Source organism: Heterodontus francisci, chromosome 7 (genome assembly GCF_036365525.1).
Source record: "Heterodontus francisci isolate sHetFra1 chromosome 7, sHetFra1.hap1, whole genome shotgun sequence".
NCBI classification, from domain to species: domain Eukaryota; kingdom Metazoa; phylum Chordata; class Chondrichthyes; order Heterodontiformes; family Heterodontidae; genus Heterodontus; species Heterodontus francisci.
In genome coordinates this window covers 84,200,986-84,222,794 of record NC_090377.1, presented here as the reverse complement: position 1 = coordinate 84,222,794, position 21,809 = coordinate 84,200,986, and the positions used below count along the sequence as shown (strand labels likewise).

The window sequence follows — 21,809 nt, the reverse complement described above, 5'->3', positions numbered from 1 at the left end:
CCTGTACATTTTGTAGTTCCCTTTTATTCATCAAGGTGACGGATATCAGAAGTAGGCAGTACATCTCTACTTTTTGTTATAGTGTTACAATCCTGTTAGGGGCTGTTAACTTTTAAAAAGAGAAAGTCCAATTCTCAGTTATTACTGAAAGAATTATATAAGATTTCATGTTTTAAACAAAAGATGCTACTGTACAAGAGTTAAACAAAGCAAAACAGTACTAAGGTAACACTACAATTTGGAGTAACTTATACTTTAAATGTAAAATCTTAACTGAACATGGAGACATATACTTTACGCGCTAAATCTCAACAAAACCCTCCTGTTTGACTGTTACTTTCACCCCCAAGTGTTCCCCTGTACTGTACAAGATCTTGGCAGTTTGTTCACTTCCCCTGGGACCAATCCAAAATGTCCCACAGCTCTTAGGAATTCACTTCAATTTCCTTAATTTCACAGCTCTCTTTTGAGGTATAAAATCTCCCAGATCTGAACTTCCCAGTTCGAGCACAGGCCTGCCTCAAAACAGGAACACCTTGGCTCCCAACAGCCTCTTTCCTCCTGAGCCCAGCTACTTTCAAAGCCAACAGCTTTCTCTGTGACCAACAGCCTGTCTGAAGCCAACTGCTTGTCTGTCAGTAAGCATACAGATCAAAACACCAACACACACCCCTGCATCATCTATATGTATACTCTGTATATTTGTAAAATAGAGTTAGAAGTTGGAAACCATGGAGAATGAAATTAGTATACTGATCTATGCATTATTCACAAATCGGGACTAATTGGTAACGGAGGCAAAATTCCCATCGAGAACCAAGTCTAATGAATACATGTTAAATCACATTTGTCTACAAATACTTTTTGATTATCTCACCTCCATTTCTGAAGGTGTTCATTGCCACTGGCTACAGTTGGACAGCCACTAAGGTGTGTTTCAGTATCTCACTCTATACTTCATATGCAGATCTAAAAAGAATGAGGGTTGATAGGCTATTCAACTATAGACTGCATTACAGCAAAACCAAATTCTGCCTTCACCTAATGCTTATACACATGTGCTTTCCAATGGAGATTACTGAACAGCAGTCAGAAGTGGGAACTGACAATTTTCTCTAGCTAAGGAGTGCTGAGACAAGCTGTAGATCTCATCACCAACTGCTGAGGACAGTTAAGTCAACAAGGACCAGGAATCAACCTTACTGCACAGATTTGTGGTTCACGCTGTCAAATAAATTTTAAAATGAACCAGTCTCTATGACTGCATTAGAGAGTAAATCATGGATGGTAAACTTTCAGTCAATGGAAAATCAAAACAGTATTACAGAATAATAGCAAGTGGGTTGTTTTATATTAGACAGCAAACACATCAAGTTTTAATTTCACAAACACTAGACTTACCAGCATTCCAGATAACTTAAGCTGTGTCTGTGAAGACAAGCAATCTACAAAAAAAAAGTGCATGAAAAATTCCTATATTGTTCCAAGCAACTTTTTCATGAAAAATTCATTTAGACTGAGGTCAGTAGCAGAGGTAGTGCCAATATCAAGTTTAATGTTAATAAAGTTTAATATTTTATTTCCTACTACGTAGTTGCACAACCCAAATTAATGCAATCATGCTTCACTGGTCTCTGCCCCACAATCAGCTGTTCAGGCTATTCTGTTAAATTCTTACACCCAATAGTTCTCACCCAGGTTCCTCTTTTCTTATCTGTACCCAGCGCTGATTGTGATATCTCTGCCCTCTGTTCCTGACTCATAAATTATTCAGTTCTAGATTTCGCTTCCCTTATTCATGCATGTAGCTAACTAGTTAGGTTGAAATTCAATATCAGGACTGGCTCAGCTCATTGCATCCAATTCCACCTGCGTTACTGAGCAGTATGTTTCAGTTAATTGCTAGGAGGCACATATTGGGGGGACTGAAAGGGAGCACAGAAAAATGAGAAAGTGAAAGAAAAAGAAACTGAAAATTTCTAACTGTAATTCAATAACAACTCTCATATTTGACATTAGCCTATTCTCTAACCAGAAACATCCACCAAAATCACTATATTACCTCCTGTTTCAGCACACAAAGTGACCAGCCATCCAATTCCAGAAGAGTACGCTGTATTGAATGCACTTGCAAAATTTCCTAGCAATAAAAACCATGGTCAATATTCATGTAACATATAATCTTCCTACAGATTACATTATATTGTTAGTTTAGTTGCAATATTTTGTTAAAGCAGCAATCCAGTGTTGGGTTCTTACACTGCCCTTTGAACCTGTTTCATTTCTTCCCACCAATTTTTTCCAGCTAGTCTTCTCCCTTCTCCTCTCTTTGCTGAGATAAAGCTCAGTAATGTGCATCACTCTCTAATGCATTGTCCAAATGGTTATTATTCTTATATGGCAGTTAAGAGTCATCAAGTTGAGCCTGATTCTATCCTTACCTGAAATACATAAACTAGTGCCTTAATTTGGAAATTTTTCAGTTTAACAAAAAAATGTAAACTGTGTCCTGCAGACCCCCACCTGTCAAGAATGAGGCATTTTCATTTTGTCATATGAACACTGATTTTAAACTGTTGCTGGAGTGAAGAAATGACTTGTTTGAAGATCACCAGGCACTGGGCTGGAAGGACATTTGCATACTAAGAGACGCTGCTTGTGAAGACAATTAACCCAAATGGATTTTGATCATCAGACACTGAAGGTGTAAGGAAGCGCATTCCAGAGACTGCTAAGGTAATACAATCCACAAACCTCGTAAGAGAGACTGTTCCAAATAAGGTGCTAATCACATGACTAACCTGCTGCGCAACCTGGGTTTTTTTGAATTGTGCCACACAGAAAGGAACAGAAGGGAGTTTTGAACTGGGACCTGGAACAAAAAAGCCTCTCTCTCGGCTGTCTCTCTCACCCTCTCCCAAGCCACCAGACCCACGGAAGACACATACCCCTCAAAAGAGAAAAGACTCAGACATCGAAACAAATTGAAGCATGAACTGGGCCCCAACAAATTGCAAAACTTACTGGCAACCAAAGACTTAACATTGAATTTAAAGGTCTATTACTACCAGCTATCGCCTCAAACTTTTCCCCTTTATTCCTTCTACTTTTTCTGTCTCTATCTGCGTGTGTGTTTATCATGCATGCATGCTAGTGTGGCCGCATCGCATATTCATAGTCGTTAACCAGATTAGAGTTTAAGATGAATAAACTTCTATCTTTCTTATTTAAATCTAAGGAAACCTGTTTGATTTCTTTGCCTTACAATTGGAGCAGTGAACAAGGATTCACTAAGCGGGAAGTTAAAAATACGGTGTTTTAAAATTAGACACTGTTACGGTTAAACCAGGCAAAGGCTGAGAGGGCACCCCTAGACCCCTTCTCACCTGGCCATAACAGCTAAAGCACAGCAGCAAGAAAAGCCCCAGGTTCAGTTCCTAGCCTCTGTTGAATTACCCAACCTGAGCTATGACAGAAGTAGGCTTCAATAGGCTTCAACTACTCTCAGTTGAATGTGAGGAAAATGAATTCTACATGCAAACTTTTTTTGAGAGTGTAATAACCTTTAATGTTTTCTTTATATGTTTCAAGAGGCACAGTAACTACCTGCCCATAATTCTGTCACCTTGCTTGTGACATACTTCATAGCAAATTGGACAAGTTCCTCCTTTGATCGATCTCCAAAATATTTCACTGGGCTCTACAAAAATAAAAATATTAGTAATTAGACTATTTAACATTTAAATAGACTGAATATGTCTACAACATTGTTATGCAGCTCCGCATAGTTAGAAAATGCACATTATAATCATAATGCTGTAGCACATGTATCGGAAGTAATTTTTCATAACAATTACACTTTATATGGGTTATTAAAAAAAAACTTTTCCTTCTGATAGTGTCTCAAGATTACTTTATCATTATACTGATACTGGACAAATACTATTGTTTCAAGTATCCTGTGTTACACATATGTGCTGGTAGAACACCATTTCTTGTGGAAAAACAAGGCAGGACTCTTGAAAGTTGCCTACCCCTCCTGCTTTAAAGATGTAAAGACTTGGGTAACTGGTGATTCCTTTGGAACGACACAACATCCGGTTATCCCCACAGTTGACTGCTCCTATGCGGATTACTCCATCCATCTCTTTGGCAAATTCTCTCCACTAGAGAACAAAAACAATGAAGGTTTAAATATTTACTCTTACTGTGAAAAATGGACTACCTTGAAGTGATGATTCAAAACATTAGCTTTAACAGGTGAAAGCTCATTGGCAATAAACATACCGTGGGAGCTAGATCATGACAGTGTGAGCAACGAGGGAAGTAGAAGTTTACAAACCACAATTCTCCAGAGGTAACTGCAGCATCTATTAATAAAAATAAACAGCACAAGTGGGTGCAATTGCATGGAAATAATCACAGCAAATTTGGCTCACATTGAACAACAGTATCTGGCAAATCTCAAGAGTATGTAAACTGCTCACTGGAAAAGCTAAAGGATGATTAATCGCTTTGCCCTGGACAGACATCTTGCAGGTCATTTATTCTTGGCAGATTTTTTTTTTGGGGGGTGTGGGGGGGAAAAAGAAAGCATTTTTCATCTTTTCACAATGTAGAAAGAAAAACAAAAGTAACTTTTGTAGGAATTTAGAAATATTAACGCACCACAGTGCAGTGTTGTTATTAAAAGGAAACTTCCGGGTTTGAATCAATAAAGCCACAATTAATAAAATATCCATTGCACCTCAAAATTCACTAAAAATAGAAATACTGGGGGGGAAAGCTTTTTTGTGTTCAAGATGTAAAAACAGTAGTCTGAATGTTTTCCCCATCATCTAAGTTAGAAGGCAAGTCATCTTGATCTGTGACTCCTAATGGACATTTACAGTGCAACATTAGTAGAGGGTTGGGGCAGGTGGTACAGGATTTAGTGAGTAAAACATACTGGGAACAAATGTAATTTGAATGAGTAAAAGTAAAGAAATTTGGACATGAAATTCTGGAAACCTACAGGTCAGTCAACATCTGTAAAGAGAACAATTAAGTTGGGGTTTCAGAATAACAGCTGACCTCTAAAACATTCACTTGTTCATTCTCTCCACAGGCGCTGACTGACAATGCTGAAAGCACACAGCAGCTATTCGGATTTTGTTTCAGATTAGCATTTGTGTATTTTGTTTTCACTGAAGATAATACATGGACTTTGTTCTCAGTACTTGTCATCATTTTGTTCAACTGTAATAGAAATTTTACAAGTTAAAAAGATATTTGCAGTGTTCATCCAGTTTATAAATAATTATCAACACAGATAAGTATAAGAATTTAAACAAAAGCTCTCTTCAATGTTTACAATAACTATTATCGAACACACAGTTAATTTTTAAAGTTTGTTGATTAGAATAGACACATACGTAACTTAATTCACAGCATGTCCCAGATGTTGTAATAGTTACAGTAATCATTTAAATGAAACTATCAAACTTACCAAAGTCTCCTTTATCCAATGTTATAATTTCAACATCATCATCATAAATACCTGGGAGAGGAAAAACACCCAAAAAGAATGAGTATGAACCTTTTAACCTCTCTTTGTTTTTGCATTGATTTATTTAAAATAAAAGGCGAATCAATTTAGTGTTTATTTCTGTTGTTAAATCTATTAACATTTAATCTGAAAAACATAATATTTCATTATACTATAAATATTAAATATTCAGTGCTATCAGATAAGTAGAGGATGCACAATGAGGGAAATAAATCTTTTGTGCTATTTGTTACAAGAATAAAATAGCTACACGAAGAAAATGTGTTAATTGTAACCTGCAAAAATATACAGTAAAAACATTTTAAAAAGATAGAAAAAACTATCTCCATACAGTGATGTAGATGGTCATAATTCATACCTATTATTACAAATGATTCCAAATAAAGGTTGCATTGAATGAAGGTTATACTGTAAAGATGTAATTATGCTTTAACTGCAGCATCACTGTGAAGCAGCTGCACTTTACACCAACACCGCAGTTAAGGTAAATGCAGCCTGAATCCAGAGTCAAGGTCCGACCTAATACTGCAGCAGAGTGAAACTCCCTGAAATAGGGGGTTTCAGTCTACTTTATTTTGAATTGGCTTCAGGTCTGGGCACCAGTTTACACTACAAAAGTTTAGCATTACTGCAAAGTCAAAACTATGTTACAGTAATGCTAAAACTGTGGAGTAGGTGTAGCACAAGAACATGAGTTCCATTTGCTATATTTTACATAAAATCAGAAGTTCTAAAAAAAAAACAAAATAAAAGATTCACATTACATAGAATTAACAGCACAGAAATAGGCCAATCACCCCAACTGGTCTATGCCAGTGGCTATGTTCCATCCGAGTCTCCTCACAACCTACTTTATCCAACCCTATTAGCATATCCTCAAATACTTATCCAGTTTCCCCTTAAATGCATCTGTTAATTCTAAACCACTCAATGTGGTAGATAGTTCCACATTCTAACCACTGCCCAGGTAAAGAGGTTTCTCTTGAATTCTTTCCAGGTTTATCAGTGACTATCGTATATTTAAGATACAAAAGCAAAATACTGTGGATTCTGGAAATCTGAAATAAAAACAAATGGCTGGAAATACTTCGCAGTTAAGATTGTATCTGTGGAGAGACAAATAAAGCTGACATTTCAGGTTGATGTCCTATCATCAGAATTGGAAAATGTTAGAGATGTAACAGGTTTTAAGCAAATGTGTGAAGGGAGTGGGGCGGGGGTGGGCAGTGGCAGTGGTGTAAGAGAACAAAAGAGGTCTTTGATTGGGTGGAAGGCAGGAGAGATTAAATGACAAAAAGGGATGATGGTGCAATTCAAAAGTAGATGGTTATATATTTATGGTCCCTAGTTTTGGACTCCCCCAAAAGTGAAAACATCTTCTCCAAGTCTGTCCTGTCAAAACTGTTCATAATTTTAAACGCCTCTAACAGGTCACCCCTCAGCCTTCTCCTTTCTAGGAGATAAAAAACGCCTCAGTCTGCTGAGTCTCTCCGGACAGTCGTAGCTCAGTTCTGGTATAATTCTTGTAAATCTTTTTTGCAGCTTCCACAGTGCCCTATATACTTTTTGTCATATGGAGGCCAAAACTATGCACAGTATTCTTAATGCTGAATTATTAGCTACTGTATGCTTACTCAAACACATTAGGAAACCAGTGCAAGGAAAACAGTATGCAAGTCTCTTCCATAGGTTCTGTATTTTTCTTACACATTTCCAGATGTTCTGTAAAAAAAAAACGAAGGCTGCAATTTTAAAAAAGATGCTGGTCCCAGACTAGCATTGATCTGGTGTCATGCACAGGTAGAAGACCCAAATTACAGTTAGCTGTACTACTGAGTTCAATGAAACAGGAACATTGCTCACGTGTTCTTGGATGTTGAACAATGACTAGGCTCAAATAGTCAGCAAATAGAATTCAAGCTGATTAGACTTTCGTGTGATATGAAACGTATTTACACAACATAGCTTCTATAGGCAAAGTAATATTAAAAAAATTCCTTACCAAAGTCATAACGATAGAAGTTCCAGCTTTCGTACTGCCCACCCTGGTGATCCTGAAGGCCTTTCTCACCATATTTATCATACTTTTTTCGAAGATCCTCATCTTTTAAAACTTCATAAGCTCTATTTATTTTCAAAAAGTTGTCATGTGCTTCTGGATTATTCTATTAAAACAAGAGTGTGACAAATACTCAAACTGTTCAATAATGTTGGCTAACTGAGAAATTTGTTGCTTAAATTTTCTCTATTGAATATGCATATCCTGGAAATTGCAAACATTTGATATTACTAGATGACTGGGCAGTTGAAATATCCGAATAAGTATTGTACCTATCTTAATCATTCATCAGATTTTATGATGATAGAATAACCAATTAAGCCTCTACTAATAAGCACAGAGTAAAAACAAAGCAAGACATTAATTCTTTGTAATATTAGATTACTTCAGTTCTGTACATATTTCCAAATAGCAATTTTTAAAACTTAAAAATGTAATGGAAAACTCAACATGCCTTTGATTAAATTAGCCATTCTTAAATAAAAGGATGAATTAGCTACTGTGAGGAGAATTTGCTAATGGCTGCTGCAATTGTGCGCATGCACACCCAGTACAAGGAAATGGGTCTGAAAATCCTAGCATGTGGCAGTGCCCATGGGTGCCAAGACTACACTGCCTTACTTTAATGTGTTGCCAGGCTGTGCTAGTTTTGCAGGAGGCTATGCGCATGGCCCTTGTTGAGATTAAAAATTAAGATAATGATGGTAGACCTTCTCTACCCCTATTTTGTGGTTTCTCCCAGAAATGTCACATCATCACTCATTGTCTGCCATTAATTCCACGCCCTTATTAGTAATTCCATTTCCTCTGCCAATTTGCTCAGGCTGAACCTAATGTACAAAACCCATACATCCTGTTTGACCAGTGTTGAATTTCAAACCATACATCACAAAGATTTGCTGTTTTCTACATTCTTTTTGCCTCTATTACATCAATTCATTCAAAACTTGGCTGTCCATCCTATCCTGCACAAAATCCCACCTGCCCCATTACCTTGATGCTTACTGATCAAACAAGCTTGGGTGTTCTCTGGTGCACTGAATTTAAAATCATTTTCAAATCCCTCTGTAGCTACACCCCATTTTAATTATGCAACCTCTTCCAGTCTAAGATCCCCTCGAGCACCCTTCAATCTTCCGACTGGTGCTTTGTGCATGCCTCTCCCTTCATCTCACCATTAGTGCCAGGGCTTTCAACAGTCTCAGCCCCACTCTCTGGAATTTCATCTTGAACCCTTTCACCTGTCCTCTATATCTTTAAAAACTTACTTAAAACCCATCTTTTCAAACATCCTAAACCTTCCACCTTGTCACAACTTCCAGTCCTTTTTACTTCCCCATCTGTAAAGCACCATGGGTCACTTTTCCTCATTAAAAAGTCATTTTATAAATGCAGTTTGTTGTCTGGGCTGGGGTGTCCTTTAGTACAAGCCTGCAAAAGTTTTTTTTATACGATAGTAGTGTTCTACTGTTTTCGGAAGAGGACTCACCATGCGGTAGGCACAGGCATTTCCTGAAGAGGGCAAAAACCTGAGGTTCAAGAGCTGCCAACAGCCTTACAGTTGCAATGCAGATAGTAAATCAAACAACATTTGAAGACAACCATTTCAATTAAAGTTTAACATTAGTACTGTACAAAGTATTGCTGAAGACATGTTCCAAATGAATTGGTGCACCAAACCCAGTATCCTTTATTTGAGCTCAGTCACAATTCATGCAACAGAAATTTGCTCAGTACAAATAAACATGCTGCACCAAGCGAAAAGGCAATTCCAATAGATCAGGATTGTCCAACATACGGCACACGGGCCAGCATTCGGCCCATGGGTGTAAACAGTACCCAGGGCTGTTCCTCATCCTCGTCACGGGTCTGTGACTGGAGATGAGAAATATTCAATTTTCAGACCGGCTTTTAAAAAAGATCGCAAGCCAGCTTAACAGCTGAGAGTTGCTGACATTGGGAACAGCAGTTTCCCAACTTTGGACAGATTTGGGGTTTTCCGGTGGGTTCTGACTTGTTTTTTTTAAAGCCCGCTGGAAAACCCCGCAACTGTCTGAAGTTGGGAAACTGCAATTCCCAATGTCAGCACCAGTCAGCTGCTAAACTGGTTTGCGATCTTTAAAGAAAAACTAACCAACCATCTGCTAAGCGTTCCCGCTCCCTGAAACTGTCAGAGAAAGGGGGGGGGGGGGGGGTGGAAAAGAGAAGCTCGAGAGGGGGACAGGGAGTGAGTGCGAGAGGGGGACAGAGAGAGAGAGTGTGCGGGAAACACAACGATCAAGATCACTCCTGACAGAATGACATCTATCTAGAATACTCCGCATTGCTATATCAAGTGTGTGGGCAAACATTGACTACTTGTGCAAGCAAAAAATGCCAGGTATCTCACTAAATCAGTGTCCTATATAGTGAAGAGAAAGTATGTCAATAAATTAGTCTTCTCATCTAAAGTTTCTTTACAAAAATGTACATTTGTTGTTGTTTTGATTAATAGCAAGATAAATTTTTAATGCCTTGATCTTTCCGAAATCATCTCACTGGTCCCCTATGGAAGACAAAAATTGTAATGTAGCCCCCCACGCGAAAAGATTGGACAATCCCACAATAGATTATTACTCTTAATTGCTTGGTGGACTTGAAATATTTTTCCTTCCAATGCTTCCTTTTCGAGACAGTGCATGGTGAATGTATCCCACCACCAAATTCAGTGCTCCTTTGAGGTGCTATCCTAGTAGGAGAAAGATGTGAGCTGTTCAGTGAGTGTCACTTAGTGGTTCCAAGGATGGAGGTGGCTCTTTGGCTCCTTCAGCCAGGCCATACCCTGGCCCTGCAACTGCTGGCATGACATATGATGCCTCCTAGGTCTGTGCTCTTGGCTTAGAATGGGTCCTTGAATTGGGCAGCTGGATGGATGTTGTGTCCCTTGAGAGATCAGTCCCTCATCAATGTCTACTTTTGCTATGCCCAGCTACTAGACACTCCCTCAGCATATACTGTGAACTGTGTTGAAGTGGACTGAGGATTGCAATGACATTACTGAAGCTCTACAACAAATTCCACATCATGAAAGAGAACACACTTATTGACAATGAAGCCCAAAGTCTCTATATCATCACCTATTGGGTGAACTCTGCTGCAATGATCCTACAGTTAACATGTGCATTGGCTGCAAGGTAGTTCTATGAAATGATAAAACACCCCTGCACAAATACATCTAATGTATTCCTTTATTAGCTGGTACACTTTGCACAGGGTTTCTCATGTGCTCCATGAACTGAAGGTGCTGCGAAAGGCCCTGGATGGTATCCTTTCTCAAACCATACAGCTTGCTCCTGCTCTGTTGCTGCTAGCTGCAATTGCTTGTTCTCACTTAATACCCCCTCTCTCAAAGTCGAAAACCACTAGAATAAATATTTCTGTGCTAATAATTGCAAGCTAGAGTGAATACCACTGTGAGATGGTAGTGTGTAGCTGATGGCATCTCATGGACAACTATGGAAATACAAAATACACAAATATCACAATGATATCAACACACTCCTTAAAATAAATGTGACTTGTCAGTATTTATAATGCTGTGATTCATGACTGGAGGTCTGGAGGTGCCCGTGCGTGTGAAGATCAGGGGCTGGATTCTCCCTCCAGGGACGGGAAACAGGGATTTGAACTGTTTACAGGTGTTGAAACCGCCCCCGGGTAGGGGAATACAGTCACTAACTGGGATTTTCAAAGGGGCCCACTGTTAATTGACAGACAAGTTCTCCATCCAATCAAGGACCATGGGAATCTCTCGAACCTGGAGGGTCAATCAGAGGCCTTCCAGTTAAACAGGAGCAGCAGGCTGTAATGGAAGATAAGTAAGAGAGAGGGTGCTTCAAGATGGAGGTGCCCTCTCGCCAACTTTTTCAAATCTTTAATTAAAAAATAGATTCAGCAGCCAGACAACCATTGCCACGGTAACCCCTCTACAGGCCGGCCTGTGACTGTTCTTACACCCACACCCAGGCAGGCAGAGAGGACCTCTAGGCCTGCCTGAAGCACTGGCCCCTTGCCCTGCCACCGGGAGGCTGCCTCCAGGCACCTAAGCTGGCCCCCACTGTTGCAGGAACCTGGAAACAGATTGTCCTTTAAATGGTCTCAGTTAAGCACTTAATAAGCCTAATCGGCTACCTGCCACATCCACATACAGATACAGTAAAGGTCCCCTTAAGCAAGTACTAGATTGTCTGCAAACTTTGGGTTACACAATTAATTTAAGATAATGCTCTTTGGGCAGGTGGACGGGCAACACCCCTCACCCCCCCAACCTTCAAAAAGCCATCTCAAAACCTTCTCATTTGCCTGGGCCTTTGGGCAACTGTGCTTTTTTAAAAAAACTTTTTGGCTTCCATTTTTGCCTTTGTTAAGTATCTACCTGATGTTTAACTATGCTACATATGCTCAATGCAAACTGAAAGTTAAGGAAAATGGAAACTCGGCTGGAATTGTGCGTGTCCTGGCGGGGCCGCAGTTCGGGAGGCGGAAGCAGCGGGAGGTCAGTGTCAGCGGGAGCGGGGCGAGAGTTGGAAGAAGGTGCTGAAAGCCATTTAAAAAGGCAGTCAGCACTTTTAGGGGCTCTGAGAGGCTGCTTGCTTCTCAGAGGATGGTGGGAGGAGCAAGAGTACAAGATCAGACAGATACCAGGCTGAGGGGAACAGGAGCTGTCCTTTCACTTAAAGGGGCGGCCCATCATCATTTGCAATGAATCCACCTGAGACTTTGGAGGACCAGAACCCGCTTGCGGCAATGGCAGAGAGCATCGAACGCGTGGCCCCATGGCTCACAGATGACTCTGCATGTCCTCCTCCAGATGGTTGAGGCAAGGCGGGAGGTCCTCTTCCCAACAGACAGAAGGAGGATGCCTCCCCATATCACCAAGAAGGCCTGGATGGAGGTTGCAGAGGAGATCAGCAGCCGGGGTGTAGTCAAGAGGATATAGATCTAGTGCTGCAAGAGGGTCAACGACCTTCTCTGCTCTGTCAGAGCAAGAGGTATGTTTCAGTCCTCGTTGCTTTGTACTCATATGGGTGGGTAACCAGATGTTGATGCTGCAAAGTGGAAGCCATCCATCTGGAGTGAATGGCTGCAGCCCTGTCATGGGGCATACGCTGGGCACATCTGAGCCACACAATGGACCAGAGGCAGCATGCAGCACAAGGATGAGCGGGTGCTCCTTCAAGTTAAGTAATTGAACTGATTGTCATGTGCCTGCACAGGAGAAGAGGGCACAGAATGCCCAAGAGAGGGCACAGACCGGTGGCAGTGTTGCAAATCTTGCATTTCTCACCAGTGTGGAGGAGCAGGCATTGTTGCTTGCTGGGAAGGAGGTTGGAGGCTACTCGGTTGCCGATGGTGAGGCCAGAGCACCTGGCCAGGAGGGGGAGCTCCCTAGAGTGCGGGCAGGGGTGGGGGGAGGGGGGGTTGCTGACTCAAACAATGAAGGTTGCTCACGAATTCAAACTCACAAGACATGTGGCCACACTATGACTTCTCCTTCAGTCTGGAGTGTTGCTCACACCTGATCATTCTGATTTTCCCTGCAGGCGAAACACAGCAGTGGCCAGGTGATGTCTCCAGGGCTCATCCATCCACCTGAGGAGGAGGAGAGGACCTGAGAGGGTGCAATGTCACATCCTTTCCCCACATCAAATGCCAGCTCAGATACAGTCACTTTGGTTGGGCTGATTGAGTTTTCAGATTCGTGGTCACAACCTGGTGCCAGCGCCGCACAAGTGTTAGACAAGCTACCAGAGGCAGTATTGGCTGATGCCTCGGACTCAAGATTGTGTGAGGCAAGGCCAATGCTGATCCCCATGTTGATGTTGAGCCTCAGAGATCATCCATTCGGCAGGAGATGCTGCAGGTGCAGTGTGAGGTGCTTGGAGATCTGGCAGAGTTACCAGAGATGATGTGTGCTCTGGCTCCAACTTTGGAGGTTTCCTTCCAGGCCATAAGTTCAGCACAGTCCCTGACATCTGTGCGACTGGTTTCCTCCATTGACGGATTGGCAACTGCATTGGAGGGCCCAATTCAGCAGGCCATCCAAAGACTGCCGGAGATGTGCAGAGACCGGCAAACCCTCACAGAGACAGCAAACTCTATGCAGCAGCGGCACAGCGAGATATCGACGAGGCTCCTGGGGGTATCCTCCAGGTGCACATCCCTCTGAGGTCAGCAGGGAGGCCCAATTGAGTCTCGTGAGCAGCAACAGCAGCATGCTCCTCTCAGGCCGTTCCTGATGTGTACAGCGGCTCCTTGTCCCCTCTGCCAGTGACACTAGCACCTCAGAATGCCAGGATGAGAGAGGGTGGTCCTGAGACTGCTCAGGGTCACCTCAACATGCCGGGGCCCTCATGGCCTCAGGCAGTCAGAGGACATCTGCCAAGGTTATCCCAAGCCATGAGGCATCCTGAACAGCCACCTGCTTCTGCCATGGCTGGCAGCAAGGGGTCTTCGACACGCATGAGCACTTGCAAACGTTTTAAGAAATCACATTAACTGCAATTAGGGTTCATTGCTACGATTTGGAATTATGTTAATTTATGTTCAACTTTGTGCAAAATTTATTAAATTTCTCACTTGACTTATTTAAATGTCTCAATTCATGTATGATGTATGAGGCAATATTTTTCTTCTGCATGCAATGGAAACTTGGGGGAGGTACCATATTGGGCCATGGTGTTGGATGGCAAGGTGGACCGTTGCAGCTGAGAGCTTTTGCACTTCCAGCAGATTAGATTAGATTAGAGATACAGCACTGAAACAGGCCCTTCGGCCCACCGAGTCTGTGCCGAACATCAACCACCCATTTATACTAATCCCATATTCCTACCAAACATCCCCACCTGTCCCTATATTTCCCTACCACCTACCTATACTAGTGACAATCTATAATGGCCAATTTACCTATCAACCTGCAAGTCTTTTGGCTTGTGGGAGGAAACCGGAGCACCCGGAGAAAACCCACGCAGACACAGGGAGAACTTGCAAACTCCACACAGGCAGTACCCGGAATCGAACCCGGGTCCCTGGAGCTGTGAGGCTGCGGTGCTAACCACTGCGCCACTGTGAATGTCTGAATTCAGATTGACATGTCAGTTGCTGGCATACTACATGGGTCATGCACCTCAGGTCGTATTAGAGCCTCCCTTGCACACAACACCTGCAAACCTTCAATTGTTTCCCCTAGACGTTCAGGTGGCTGTGCCCCCTCCTCCTTCTCCTCAACCCCTTCACCCTCCTCGTCTGAGGATGCCTTGTACTGAACAATGTCCTCAGCATCCAGGGCCTCCGCCCTCTGTAGTGCCAGGTTATGTAAGGCGCAGCTGACAACAACAATGTGAGATACCCTTGCTGGCGAATAATGAAGGGCACGACCTGAGTGATCCAGGCACCTAAATCTCATTGTAACGTTACTTTGCCTCATTCCGTGGGTTCGTCACCAGTGTCATCAGCCATGCCTTCAGCAGGTAACCCTTGTCGCCAAGTATCCATCCTTACAGGCACTCAGGAGGGCTGAACAACGCTGGCATCTGGGAGTTCCAGAGAATGAATGCTGTTGTGACTGCTTCCTGGATAACAAGCACACATCTGCAATATACTCGTACGGTGAACACAGACAAGTTGCACATTCTTTGAATGAAACCCCTTTCGATTAATGAAGGTCCCTGACTGACCTGCAGGTGCTCTGATGGTCACATGTGTACAGTCAATCACGCTTTGGACCTTGAGTAACCCAACGATGGTGCTGAAGCCTCTGGTTCGCTCGGCTTGACTGGCGGAGTCTGGAACTTGATGAACTGGTTGGCACGCCTGAATATGGCATCAGTTACCGCCTTTAAACAGTGCTGCGCTGATGACTGTGAGATTCCGCACGTGTCTCTTGTAGAAGCCTGGAGTGAGCCTGATGATAGAAGTTCAGAGCGATTGTAACCTTTAGTGCCACCGGCATTGGATGGCCACCCACACAGTTGGAGCCGACCTCCGCTGCCATCATCTCACACAGAGATGTGACAGTCTCTTGGGACAGGTGCAGTCTTCTAAGGCACTGGCGCTCCGACATCTGCAGAAAGCTCAACTGCTGCCGGTACACCCTGCCTACTGGGTAGACTCATCTCTTCACAGGTGTTTGCTCCCGGTGCGCTCTGTGGCCTTCTGCCTCTCCTCCATAACCAGGCTGCTGTTGGCCAGCAGGTCGCTGATTTCCCTGGCCACTTGTCGCCCTGCCCCACCTTGTGGTACTCTCTTCCTTGCTAGAGGACTCACCTCCAGAGTGGACAATGCCCATGGCTGCAGCGTCCCAAAGATGTATTGGGACAACTATTTGCTGCCTGTTGTAAGGGCAGGCACTCACAACCTCCCTTCCCTACCCAGGATAAATCACTGAAGCTGTGGCCCTCCCAGGAGTTTTGCTCACTCAGGTGAGCCAGCAACATCAGCCCTGACCTTGCAATTAACTCAAATAAATCAGACAGAACTGAAAATTCAAGTACCTCCAACTCCTTCACTGACACAGTGGTTGCCGCTCTTTTAAAGCTTCTGGGTTTGCAAACCCCGCACCCCACCCCCCCCACTTTGACCCGTTTGCACAATGTAAAAAATCGAGCGGCCAACCTAAAATGGCTGTCAATTGCCTTTTGCATGACTTCATGCCCATAAGTGTCTTAAATCGGAAGCCGAGTGGCATCTCCATCTCAGCCGCCATCCGACGAGCATAAAGGGGGGATTCGGTGTAATGACGTTGGGGTCTCGACCTGACATCAATGCCCGCCATTTTTTGCTTCGTCCATCTCCAAGGATGCCCAATTTGACCAGGTAAAATTCCGGCCCTCATCTCACCGTTCTGTCCAGTTAGTAGTGTTTATTACCATCATTTGTGCAAACCATAACAGTGGACTTGATAGTTAAACATGAATGACATACATGTATGTCAGCAAATCTTGCCCCAAAATCAAGAATGCTTGCCTGAATAGCAGAACATATCCCCAGTCTTTCTTTACTCATGTCTTTTTTTTTTAAGTATCTACAGAAACCTTTAAAGTATTTAACCCTCTGAATGGCAATATATACCTTTGACTTATAAAATACATCTATTTTTTCAAATAGCTACCAAAAAATAACTACACAGAGCAAGTCATTTCAGAATCCTCTGAAGAATCAGAAAGTTGCACTTCCATATTTTAATTATGGTGTGGAAAAGCTATTACAGATCTCCAAGGGAAAAATATTCAGTTAAATCTGGATACATCAAAGAAATGCTAAATTGCTAGTGCAGATAAATGTTCACAATTCTCTTCAACAGCATTGAATGTTATCTGATGCATCCACAAGCAAAAAAAAAGTTAAATTTATACACGAGTAATTTTTCAAATCAAAAATGTTTTGGTGGAACACAAACTAGATCATTAAGTGTGACAAAGTTTCCATTCATCAACAATTGTTGATTTTCATGGAATTCAATAATGCACATATTTAACAGAGAAATGAGCAACAGGTTTGAGATGTGTATAAAGGTGCAGAACAATAGTATAACATTCGGTAATCTAATAGCAATCGCATCATATAGTTCAAAATGTTGTTGCTCAATCACAAAAGCATAGCAACATACAGGGCACTTGTAGACAAAGTTGTTTTGTACAGGTATTACAACAAAAAGAGCTGCATGTTCCATACCATGCACATATCAGATAAATAATACATATTCCCTACCTCTCAACATACATCATCTGTGAAAATCCAATTTTGGATCAATGAGGTAGTAATTATTTTCATATAAAAAATATTAACCCACACCATCCAAATTCAAAATGTACAAAAAATGAAACTGGCCTCAGGCAAATGAGCCACCATCCTCCAATTTCTGTAAGCATGCTGACAAAAGACATTTAAAAATGACCACAATAATATTTTTATAATAAATAGTTGAGCTCTAACTTTACCAAAGAGCATTAAAATTTAGAATCTGCTATACAAAGACAGATTTTTTGGGGAACTTCATATTCTACATCAGAATACATTTTTATTTTATGCAGAAAGGGTACTGCAAGTCTTTCTTTACTGCAAGCTTTAACAAATAGAGTATATGTGCCACACTACATTTGAAAACATGAATCAAAATTCAACTTACCGGATTTTTATCAGGATGCATCGTGAGTGCAAGTTTCTTAAAGGCTTGCCTTATCTGCCGATTAGTTGCACTTTTTGATAGTCCAAGCAATTTATAGTAATCCTCATCAGTGAAAACTAGAACTGATAAACACATTATAATAAAAAGAAATGAAACTATTTTGTTTGAGGACTGTTTCCACTTCTTTGAAGAATGTAAAACATGATGGAAATGCTCCATTTTGTAGAACAGAATTTCAATCAACTTTGAGCGTGTCTATTGTATAATTATGGCACTGTGTGCAAACAGTTAAATTGCTGGCATGGTTCTTGATCTCAGTTTACCACGGTATCCTTATTCTTGAGATGATTTCAACAGGTTTTCATGTTGTCTTCCAAATAACAATCTGCAACCAAAAGAAAACTTCAGTATTTACCATATTCACCCCCTTTTTATAGAGGAAAAAAATAGAAACACAGAAGCAAATCACTTAGATCTTGTGCAATAATAACTGCTCAAAAAGGTTTGGACGTCATACATGAAAGTGAATCACCAGAACAGGTGTTTTAAGCCCTTACCATCTCCCTCTAAATAATGGGAAGTGAGCCCTAATCCAGAAGATTGGTTTTGCATTCAGGTCTGATTTATTGCTTACCGTCACCGCTGCCCGCCCCCACCCCCCCACAACGCCAATATTCAGGCAGTATTCTTAACCAGTATTAAAAGTAAAAGGTACTGGGCTGTCCAATAATTCAGTGGCACAGGAAACAAGTAACTGAACCACATGGGTTACACATGCACATTTCTTTACGTTTATATTGGCAGTTTTTTGATTGGGCATTTACAACACAATTTATTATTTCAGGGATTATTTTAAAAAGATCATATAAAGAAAGAATATATACCTAGTGCCTTTCATGTCCTCAGGACACCCCAAAGCACTTCAGAGCATTTAATATTTTTGAAGTAGTCATGGTTGTTCAGTAGACAAATCCAACAACCAATTTTCACAGAGCAAGATCCCACAACAACAATAAGATAAATGATCAGATGATCTGTTTTGGTGTTGCTGGCTGAGGAATAAGTGTTGATTAGGACACTGGGAAAACTCCCTTACTCTTCTTTAAATAGTGCCACAAAATCTTTTACACAACCTAAGCAGACAAATGGGGCCTTGGTTTAATGTTTTGTCCTAATGGTGAAACCTCTGACACTGCAGTGCACACTCAGCATTACAATGAGCTGTCAGACAAGATCACACACTTATGTCCAGGATGGAACCTTGAATCCATTCAGGAGTATGACCACGTGGTCAAAGCTGTTGAACACCAATCACAACATATTCCCTTTTTAAAACTGGCTAGAAAGAATGGAATTACCTCTCAAAAAGCATGAAATTCTCACGTTCTACTCATTTTATGTAATTCAGTTCAGTATGAACTTGCCCAAGTATAAATACTGCTGAACTGCACTCTCAGGGAGCACACCATTTTGGCTGGGTGTGTCACAGTTAGTTTACCCAGCAAACAGGTGCTTTGAAACTCAGTCCAACCACATGTCAGATTATCTTCTGGTATCTACAATTGGGAGAACCACAAATATATAACAGGAAAAACATACATAGTGTTGCATAAACACATTAAGGTGTGACTGTAAGGATGTGAAACAGAATCTGCAGATCATAGATCTGAGGAAATTTATGAAGACATGACTGCAGTTGTCAACCAGAGACCATATTATCCAATGATGTCACTAAGGTAACTGAGCATCTGTTCAAATATTACAAAAAATAATTAAATATACTTTAATATTGTGCCAAATTACTTATCAGATACTCAATTTATCTCAAATAAGTTCCCCCAACAGTACTATACCTTGACATTTAAAGTCCTCAAAAACACTTTCTGCAGATAAAGACTAAATTTGGATGGATAAAACCTGACACCAGTGTTTTTCAGGTTAGTGCACATACTGTGATTTAGAAATGTCTTCTTCCAACCATTGCAATTTACTTTTGGAACTCACAGGTTCCCATAAAACAAAAATCGAGCATACATGGTGTGTGTATCCACAAGCAAATTTTATTTTCTTTATCAACAATACCGGACTAGTGAATTTGTGAAGCAGCTACAAATTTATTTTGGGAGTCTGCAAGTTGGACTGTTCCTGCAGACAAACTACTTTAGAATTACAAAAGCATTCTAAATTTTAAGACACAGAGTATTCTTCCTACAGCTTCCCATCAGTCAACTATAACAAAAAAAAACTCCAAAGCACAAGAGTAATCAGAAATCAACACTGTCCCTGTAAAACTGGCATAGATAATAAACTGAGTTCAGAAAAGGAGTTGAACGATCTAACATTTCATAAATGAGTAAATAATCATTCTGTTATCTGGGCTTGTTGTATCAATGCAGAGAGGTAAAAATTTTTAATACAAATACAGAAAATCCAAAATATTTTTAAAAAGTTAAACATCAAGCATCTAAAAGATTATTTTTTCAGGCAGAGATCCATTGTCCAAATGAATCTGGAACATAGGCAAACCTCTTTATAAGAATCAAGTGACAGGTATACTATTGTAAAAAAAAGTCAATGGTTTAATGGTTTGTAAACAGATTAGCTGGGACCCATAGCAACAACTTTTATCTGGTGAAAGTTGAAACGAGTCGTTAAGGGAATTCAGATACAGTACTTCACCTTCCTCTCTGGCACTGCTGCAGCCTCAGGTCTGAACAATGACTTTAGTGACGTCAAGTCCAACCATCTCCTCACTTTTCCACCTTATTCCCATCCACTTTAGTTTTTTTTTAACTCCAACTTTGTTTTTCTACTTCCTATGTGTATCACTTTTTCTCGTCTGTTCCCAAGTTACTGGGCACATTAATCCCCACTAAAATAAAAGCAAAATACTGTAGATGTTGGAAATCTGAAAGAAAAAGAAAAAATGCTGGAAATACTGAGCAGGTCTGGCAGCGTCTGTGGAGAGAGAAGCAGAGTTAATGTTTCAGGTCTGTGACCTTTCATCAAAACTGATCCGTTCTGATGAAGGGTCACTGACCTGAAACGTTAACTCTGCTTCTCTCTCCACAGATGCTGCCAGACCTGCTCAGTATTTCCAGCATTTTTTGTTTTCATTGTAATCCCCACTAACATTCCTCATCTCAACCTTCTCTGTCTCTCTCCAAACCCCCCTCCCCTTTACGACAGGTAGGTTCCCCGACCCTCCTCCTCCTCCAGTGCTGGTGAACTGTTGTTTACTCCCCATTTTCTGTTCTTATTTCAGGGAAGGCCCGGGGGATGCTCCTCGGTCCTGGACGTGGTGCCGGGTGGGCGGCTCTCATCAGGACCACCGAGCTCCCCGATCGGTGACAGGAGACGAACCTCCACACCGCAGGGCGCAAGGTTGGCGATCAAAGGGTGCAAATGTTCAGAGTATTACAAACGGACATTAAAGGACCGGCAATGCCGAACCCGACTCACTCACTCATTCACCCGCCGACCAGTGTGCTTCCACCTCGGATCCCGTTTCAACAGCCACTCAGCCGCTCCGGACTCATCTACCCAACGCACTCGAAGCCAGCGACAGCCCCCACCGGACCCATTTCCAGGACACGCACACAATGGGCCAGTGACGTCAGGGGGACCGCTGAGCGCCACGTGGAGCCGGTTGGCGCGCTCCGGCCAATAGTGAAGCGCCAGCCCTGCAAACAGCAGCTGCAGAAGCGTCATTCACATGATAGCAAACCCGGAACAGGTTATTGCACTGATACAGTCATAACACTTCACAATGCAGCTATTGGAGGAAGTTTAAGTTTAAACTTGGGGTGGGCGGGGAGCAGTGGATTGAGGGTTCAAAATTGTTATAATAAAAGCACAATACTGCAGATACTCAGCAGGTCTGTTTCATCTTTTCTGATGAAAGGTTACAGACATGAAACGTTAATCAACTCTCTTTCTGTCTCCACAGATGCTGCCAGTTCTGCGTATTTCCGGCACTTTCTGTTTTTACTTTAAAAATGCAGCTCTGGCTACACTAAAGAGCATTTTTTCACGTG

At 41.6% G+C, this 21,809-nt stretch overlaps 1 protein-coding gene across 2 annotated transcripts in view; it reads right to left on the bottom strand.

Annotated features, from left to right (window-relative positions):
• dnajc10 (DnaJ (Hsp40) homolog, subfamily C, member 10) overlaps positions 1-21,452 on the bottom strand; it is a 61,727-nt gene extending 40,275 nt beyond the window's left edge. The window contains exons 1-9 of one of the 2 annotated variants that reach the window (XM_068035566.1): positions 21,235-21,452; positions 17,773-18,157; positions 7,551-7,713; positions 5,489-5,539; positions 4,288-4,370; positions 4,035-4,166; positions 3,607-3,700; positions 2,063-2,140; positions 1,402-1,445 (exon numbers count right to left, since the gene is read on the bottom strand). In XM_068035566.1, the coding sequence (XP_067891667.1) occupies positions 1,402-1,445; positions 2,063-2,140; positions 3,607-3,700; positions 4,035-4,166; positions 4,288-4,370; positions 5,489-5,539; positions 7,551-7,713; positions 17,773-17,991 (864 nt within the window). In that variant the 5' untranslated portion in view covers positions 17,992-18,157; positions 21,235-21,452. The remainder of the gene's footprint in view (positions 1-1,401; positions 1,446-2,062; positions 2,141-3,606; positions 3,701-4,034; positions 4,167-4,287; positions 4,371-5,488; positions 5,540-7,550; positions 7,714-17,772; positions 18,158-21,234) is intronic. The other variant, XM_068035565.1, reaches the window with a different exon arrangement.
• Positions 21,453-21,809: the final 357 nt, after the last annotated feature.